Genomic DNA, 8,076 nt, shown 5'->3' on the forward strand with positions numbered 1-8,076 from the left:
GAGCTCCAAATAAGTGAGAAGCACATCACGTTTTGCAAGCTTGTGTTCTGAGGGCCATGAAAGTGAAGACTCTTGGCTGAGGAAAGCCTGCCCGAATTTCCCCAGCTAAAGTCTATTCAAAGCAAACCCATCATAGAAAAATCACAGGAACAGCTACACACTGGTTTCTGCAATACTCATGACAAGCTTTCCTTTGTGGATCAACAACAAAAACAAGCAGAAAGGTGACTTGGAGAAGCCACAGAAATAATGGGAAGCATTTGCTATTTTTCCCATGACAAGTAATTAAGAGAAATAATATGGAATCAAGTTAAAATAGACTAGGCAGAAGTCTTTTTAAGGTGTATCAGCCAAAAAAAACTAGTAACACTATTGGTTTTATTATCAGTTTCATACTTACACTTAAAAGAGATCAGGAAAATGAGTACACTTTGTACTAAGTTCAGAGCATTCTTAAAGAGGGGAAACTAGCCTAGAAGCAGCTAGGACCTTTATTTTCACCTAGAAGTTTAGGTCAAAAGATTGTGAACTTACACAGTCATTTAAATGACTTGAGTTTTTGAGGTGAAATTCGTTTCCTACAATTTACAGTGCTCATTTTAGCTTTCATTCCTCTAATTCAGAGTTAGGGAAGGGACCTAAGTGAATTGCTCATTCTACTGTTTCCAATTTATATTTTTTAATAAAGAAAATATTCACTAGACTAAGAAAGACATTAATATTTTACCTTTGCATCCCACTTCTGCAATTGCCTCCCACTAAAGGACATTCACAAATACTCTCATGTGTAATACTTAATATTTGTGAAAGTAATTCATAACTGTAAGTTAATAATTTGTTCACTTGGATGCCCATATGCTATGAATTGGGCAGATAGTTTGATTCATGCACAGGACTAATGGTGTCTGTTAAAGAAAATAAATGCAGAAATCTACATGAAGTACAACTTTTGCTTGAATCATATATTAATTATACAGAAGAAACAAAAATCTACTTACAGAGAAAAAGGGTGAAAAAACAAACACACTCAATCCAGCACTTTTCCTACTATAAGAATATTGCACATTCCGATAATGTTGCACAAATTACTGGCTTTTTATAAAGACCATATATGAGGTATTAGTCTATTAATAAATAAAGAAGAACATGGAAAAGCATTTAATATAACGCAACTATACAGTCCAAGGATTAGCCAATGAAAACTGAACAAGCAGTAATACGTACCCTTGAGAGGAAGGCTAAAGTTCCTTAGCAAACAGGCAGCTTTCAATACCCATCCAAGAAGCAAAGGGTTAAATCTCCTAAGAAAGATTTTAGGAACTCAAAGCCTATTTAGAACACTGCTAGTTAAAATGCTTATTTCGCTCAAGCAATCAACCTGAAAGGTAAAATCTTACCTTACAATTCTAGAGGGACAGCCAATTTAACATACTGAATCTATATTACTAGTTAAAAGAGTTACAACAGAACTTTTTGATTGACATTAGCCAAAGTATTTGGGGGTTTTGCTGTGGGGCATTTTCTGAAGTTTTTTTCTTTCTTTTTAGTTTTAAATAGTTTACACTGGTTGTGGGTTTCCACGGTGCTAAAATCAATACCCATTTGCACTGTCCTTATTAGCAGTTTCCAGCCCCACAAGGCATTGGATGACTACAAGGATTGTAATTTTCACTCTTACTCTGTAATTAGGCTAAGAATTTACCTTTCAAATCACAACGCTGAATTCTACTTAGACCCTTTCAGGAAGATCCACGAATCTGTAGGCAAGCTTATCTTATCAAAGTTCCTAAGATCTCAGAGGGGTATTTTAGTTCAATAAAGTGAGTTAGAAAAAGTACACTGCACACATGGTAATATAATAAGCATCAAACAAGAGTGTTTTGGGTGCGCTCTTCCAAACCTTGTAAGACAGATATTTGTATTGTGGAAGGAGGGGAAAAAAACCAAAACAAAAACTTTGTGTGCACACACACTTACATACACAAATATCCCTATATCCCATAAATAAGTCAAGGGTTATTCAAATCCTCAGATCTTTTCAGGCCAATGAAAGGCTAGTCAGAAATAAAACTAATTCCTACATCACTCACAATCTTAACATATTCCCTCCTGTTATTTTCCAACTTCAAAAAGTAAGGGTTTTACTAATACTTTTGCAGTGCTAGAGAGAGTAACAAAGACCCAGGCAAGTCCTATTTCTGCTGCTAATTTTTGTAAATTATCTAATTTGCACAGTAAATCTGTATCAGGTAAAAACTGCAAGTGCAAACTTGGAAAGACACAATTAAAAGAAAAGCAGCACTTCAAAATTAAAGTATCTCCTCTGCTTCAATCCACACACCAGTAATTCAATCAGTCCTGAACTGGCATATATGAAAAAAATTATATTACATTTCTGAAATGAAAATATATATATCTTGTATTCAAATTTAGGGAAACTGTTCACTACACTGAAATATATATAATTTTTTCTGCCACACGAGATTATTTCTCTCCCATTCTAAGTAGTTGTTGACACGTTTACTTCCCAACAGCCATGTTGCTTCTATTCTGAAGATTAGTTTCATCTATAACTTCTTTATAGTAGTTTAAGTGTTTTTTAGAAAATACAGTTCAGAGAATTTCTTCCATGTTAGCACAAAACCAAGAAAGATTATGAAGATGTTGAGAAAAGAAGAAAAGAAGAGAAGTTTAGAGGAAAGGAAACATTATTGTCCAGAACAGTCAGTATATGTGGTAACCATGTTTCCTCGTCTCTGAGTGACAGTCCTGCAGTGCTTGCTGGATCCATGAAACCTGGCATCAGTTCGCATCGCATGTCTGTGTGCATTTTCAAAGTCACTGAATGAAAACATTTTTTCCATATTTTCAAACACATCATCAAACAGTCCACCTCCAAAAGAAAACTCTTGGAAAGAACGTCTTTGCCGATTATGAGCCTCCCGATGACTTCGGAATTGATTTTCAAAGTGCTTTTTTGACCGGGAGTTTTGACTAAATAGGTCAAAGTCTTTGAACAGATCGTCAAAGTTGAAATTAAATGACTGGTGGAATGGGCTTCCATTACTTCCTTGTCCTCCATGACGGCCAAACTGATCATATTCTCTTCGTTTATTCTCATCTGATAATGTTTCGTATGCTATTTATGTTTAAAAAAAAAAAAAAAAAAGTTACAGCTCATTTCCATTTAAAAAAACAGAAAAAAAGAAAACAATACACAAAGAATAGCAGCTTTCTCTCCCACTCTTCCTTAACCAGACAAATTTCCAGCAAGACTTTCATTCAAGATTCAAGCCCAATCAAGCTCAACGTTTATTTACCTTTCTCCAAACTAAAATAAAATGCTTCAACATAGTTATTTACAATAATAAACACAGCTATATTATGAAGACAGATTACATGTAATAGAACACAGTTCAACTACCAATAAACATTAGTGTTTAGATCTGAAAGAAAATAACGATGAGAGGTGGTCATCAGAAAGCCTGAAGGAAGAAGGATGAGTTAGGATTTCTACCTAACCAGACAAAGGATCTGCTGCACTCCTGTAACAGGAACACAAGGCAATGTCTGCAAAGCTACTTGCCAGCCAGCCAGCAAGTTCTAGCTACACCAGTTACAACCAAGCAACAAGATAAACATCGAGCAGATAAAGGGAATGAAATTTCACTATGTGCCAATTCTCAATTTTTCAGAAGTTCAGCAATAAACCTAGATTTTGTGACTGGATATACCCAAAATGAAATTAGATTTCCCTCCAATCTTTGGTCTAGAACTACAGCTACTGGTGTTCCAAGGCAGAAACTCTGATAGAGAATATACCCATTCTGATAACTAAGTATTTTAAAAACTCATTTTCATACCTGTTAAAGACTTGTAATTATTCTATATAATTCAACACTTAGAGTTCCTAATTCCTCCTGCAGTAGGTGCTAAGAATTGCAGTATCTAACAAGACTGTCCCTCCCTTTCATTATATTACTACCTACCTTTCCTTCAAAATAACTCTTCTGCAGACAAGAAGGTAAAAGCCAGAAATCCCATATTAGCTTAGCTAGGAGAACTACACAAATAGATGGATGTTACACCTGAGTCTACAGGGAATAGAAGCGGGTATACCTTATTTTTTAGTGAGTCTTTCTGGTTTTGATTATCCACTTGCACCATTTTATCACAAAATACTTATAAGTGATGTATTCATAGGATCACAGGACAGTTCAAGTTAGACATGATCTCAGTCTCTACTCTAATCTCCTGCTCAAGGTAGGGTCAGTTATGAGATCAGACTAGGTTGGTCAGAGCTTTACCCAGTCATTCTTGAAACATCTCCAAGGTTGGAGACTGCACAACCTCTCTAAGCAATCTGTTCTAACACTGGCCTGTAGAATAGAATCACAGAATTGTTAAGACTGGGAAAGATCTCTGAGACCATCAAATCCAGCCATTATCCTCAAGGTGAAAAAGTCTTTCCTTACAACCACCCTGAACCTCTTGCACCTGTTGTCTATTGCACTCCCATGATGAACCACTGAAGCACCCTGCTGCGTGCTTTTTTATAATCTCCCCATAGTTACTGCAAGGTTCCTGTTATGCCCTCCTGATACCCTGGTAGTAATCCTGAGCTGGATCTTATGAAACAGATCAAAAGGTAACAATTAACCTCCTAGGGCTAAAGTTGTCCTACCACCCAGTATTTTTTGTGAGAACAGGAATATGCCAAAAGCCTAATAAGCAGAAATGCAACTGTGTAAAAGGCCTTCCTATGTGGAAGAACACAGAAACAAGTCAGATTTTGATGCTGGACATTTGACAGCACATAAGTAGAATTAAGAAAAAAAACCACCTTTATACCTCTTATTGAGTAAAAACAGAATGCACTTAGGTCATAGATAAAAGACATGTATCAAATTATTAAGACAAAAGTTAGTGTATATTACCTTCCGCAATTTCTCTAAATTTTGCTTCTGCACCAGGACTCTTATTTTTGTCTGGGTGGTATTTCATAGCCAGCTTGTGAAATGCCTTCTTAATCTGGCGGTCAGACGCATTTTTTGGAACTCCTAAGATATCATAATAGCTCTCTGTAGCCAGTATTAATTCAGTTATCATTAAAATGCAGAGAGCAAATGTGAAGACAGATTGTGTAGTGGCCATTTCTCCAGTTCCTAAAAAGAAAAGGAAATATACTTGAAGAACAAGTTATTTTACATTCCACGACAACTTAGTTACAACTGTAAGCTGGCAGAGGAAGACCAGTATGTTTCAGGAGTCAACGACAGACTTGTAAGCGCACTGTTTTTCACACGTCAAACTCCATTACGCTATTTTCATATTCACAGAATATGTAAGTGAAAATACTGCAGATTCACTTTTCACATGCGTAACAACCACTTTAGTGTTCATCTTTGTTTTACACTTAACTGATCATTGTCATACAAAGCTGTGAAAGTAAATACACAGCGTATTTCATTGCATCAAATATTTCATGCTGCCATAGCTGAACTAGCTTCACATTAATCCTTGAGTTCTAGGACCATAAACACAGCAACTCTAAATTAAGCACAGGCTGCAAAAACTGACTCTCTACTGGAAGACCAGTTCACTGATTAGCTGGTGCAACAACAGGAGCCTGAAAACACAACTGGCCTAGAGATGACTGTGAGGCGCAGGAAGACAAGACTATTAAACACTCGTGCTCAGCTTCAGCTCATTTAACCAACCTAAGGTGAACATGATAAAGAGTAAATCATTCATTTCCAGAGTTCAGACAAGTAAAGCACATTTTCCTTTATTTAACAATGGGCTGGCTTAGCTCATCTGCATATCAGATTGCATTATAAAGAAAAACACCTACCATTTCTTTGATATCAAATAATTCATCTAATAAATACCACTGCATAGAAAGGTTTACATATGAAACCCTCAGCGTTAGAACTAAAGGCAAAAGAAAAGTGTTTTATAAAAGACAAGCAGCTTCAACAATAATTAAAAGCTTTAACTTTTTTCAACAATGCATCTGTCAAAAAGACGTATTTTGAAACAACTATGTGAGAACTTAGGGAAAAACTGTGGCATATATAAATGATTTAAAAAAACAGTTCCACATAGCCACATGATGTCTCATGATTTGCATGAAGGACGGGGTGAGCTGTTCCTACTAGAAGGTGAGAGCAGATAATATGCCTGTGCATATCATATTTAAAACACAGACTGCAGAAAGGCAAATGTTACAGGACAGAATGCTGGCTGACACCTGACCAGAAGGATGTACAACAAGGCCCTGAACACTCCAGACATAACGTGTCCCCCCCCACCAGATTACACTGATTTGAATGTAACATAAGAACAACTCAGAGATAACTGGTGTTACTTGAATAAATAAATTTACAGTCTGAGCACCATTACAAGAACAACTCAGAGATAACTGGTGTTACTTTCCTGAAAGTTGAATAAATAAATTTACAGTCTGAGCACCATTAAAGTTAAAATACTTCTACTAGCCAGCATGGGACCCAGTATTTGTCAGGCAGAATGCAAAACCTTTGAATATCTGATACATAAGAAAATTAAGCATTTACCTGAAAATCAATATCCTCTAAACAAAATAAAAATGCAAGAACCAAAAATGGAAAAAAGAATACAGTTTCTAATAGGTAAATGAATGCTGTGAACCAAGAGCAAAAGGCTTGCGAGATTAATCTACCCATGCCCTCTTAAGCATTTATTTGGCCAGCAGCCTGCATGATATCAAGTGTTAAGGGGCAGCAGTTGAAACAAATTGTATTTTGATCAGCGCACTTAGATACCAAATGCACGGTTCTTTCCAGTATTCTTCATGCACGATATCAGACATATTTTTAGTACAAGATTTTCTCACATATCCTCTCTCACCACTTCACTAACCTGGAATTTTACAACTTGGGCACTAAGAACTACACACATCCTAACTATTTTTACAATCCTTTTCAAAATAAAGTCTCTTTTAAATACTTATTTTACTTGTGTCTCTTCACCCTCGGTTTCTCAATCAAAAAGGGACAGGTAAGCTGCACTTTCCAGGCTTTGCACTGTAGCAGCTACTTAAACCACATTCCAGAATTCTTCCAATAATTTTGAAGAGCTACACTTTATTTAGGTACATCTGTCAATAATGTTAGAGACCTTATGCCACATAATAACGATTTAACTCTGTTGGGTGAGGAGTTACAGATCTCAACTACTATTCACCTTCGGACAAAAAGTGCACTGTCTGATGTTTATCCCAAGTACTGCAGAGGTGGTAACAATCAATTCTTCAACAGTTTATGAACATTTATCAATAGCTGCTCAATGAAGGGATGTTTGAGGATGATGCACCTAGAATAAAATCTGTCACATACAGAAAATAAGAAGCTACTTCACCTTGTCATATAAATACCCTAATTCCATCCTTCTTTGAAAGTAATTAACCAAAATCTTGGATAAATGCTTATATTCAAAGTCTCACATACTCAGAGAACCCACGGTATCACTACTGTTCTGCTACTGCTCTGATTACAGAACTGCTATACACTAACCTGTGGAATGTTCACGTCCTATAATTATTTCTGCAAACAATTTACTAATAGTAATAAAGTTACCAAAGTCTTCCCTTGCTTCTCTTACCACGACTAATCCGATGAACAAGCAAGTCTCCCAGTCCTCAAGAAGCTAACAGGCAAGTCTGTCAAACTGAGGGACTTGTACTTGTCTTGCCCTCTCCTACACTGACTCGAAAGCAAATACAGGAGAAGGTTCCTGAATCTTGCCCTGGAGCACATGGAAACGAAGGAGTCATCCTGGCATCGCCCTGCCCATCCAGACCCCTGAAGACCTGCCTGGAGCCGGACTGCACCATAGGGCGGGGCCGGGCCAGAGCTGGGCAAAGGCGAACAGCCACACTGAGCGACGCCGTCCCACCTCAAAAACGGCTAGGCTCGGAAACACCACCGCAGCCTGGCCCAGAGACGCCCAAATTCCAAATAAATTCCCCGGCCCGAGCCCCAGTGCCCCCCGCCCCACCCTCCACCCCCAGTTTCCCACGCTGCCCCCAAGCTT

At 37.4% G+C, this 8,076-nt stretch overlaps 1 protein-coding gene across 1 annotated transcript in view; it reads right to left on the minus strand.

The window, feature by feature from the left end:
• The window catches only part of DNAJB9 (DnaJ heat shock protein family (Hsp40) member B9), a 5,552-nt gene extending 350 nt beyond the window's left edge, over positions 1-5,202 (minus strand). The window contains exons 1-2 of the mRNA XM_008632755.2: positions 4,938-5,202; positions 1-3,139 (exon numbers count right to left, since the gene is read on the minus strand). The exon at positions 1-3,139 is cut by the window's left edge and continues 350 nt beyond it. Of these exons, the coding sequence (XP_008630977.1) occupies positions 2,709-3,139; positions 4,938-5,154 (648 nt within the window). The 5' untranslated portion in view covers positions 5,155-5,202 and the 3' untranslated portion in view covers positions 1-2,708. The remainder of the gene's footprint in view (positions 3,140-4,937) is intronic.
• Between the last annotated feature and the right edge of the window lie 2,874 nt (positions 5,203-8,076).

The sequence above is a fragment of the Corvus brachyrhynchos genome, unplaced genomic scaffold, assembly GCF_000691975.1.
Source record: "Corvus brachyrhynchos isolate BGI_N302 unplaced genomic scaffold, ASM69197v1 scaffold32, whole genome shotgun sequence".
Classification (NCBI taxonomy): domain Eukaryota; kingdom Metazoa; phylum Chordata; class Aves; order Passeriformes; family Corvidae; genus Corvus; species Corvus brachyrhynchos.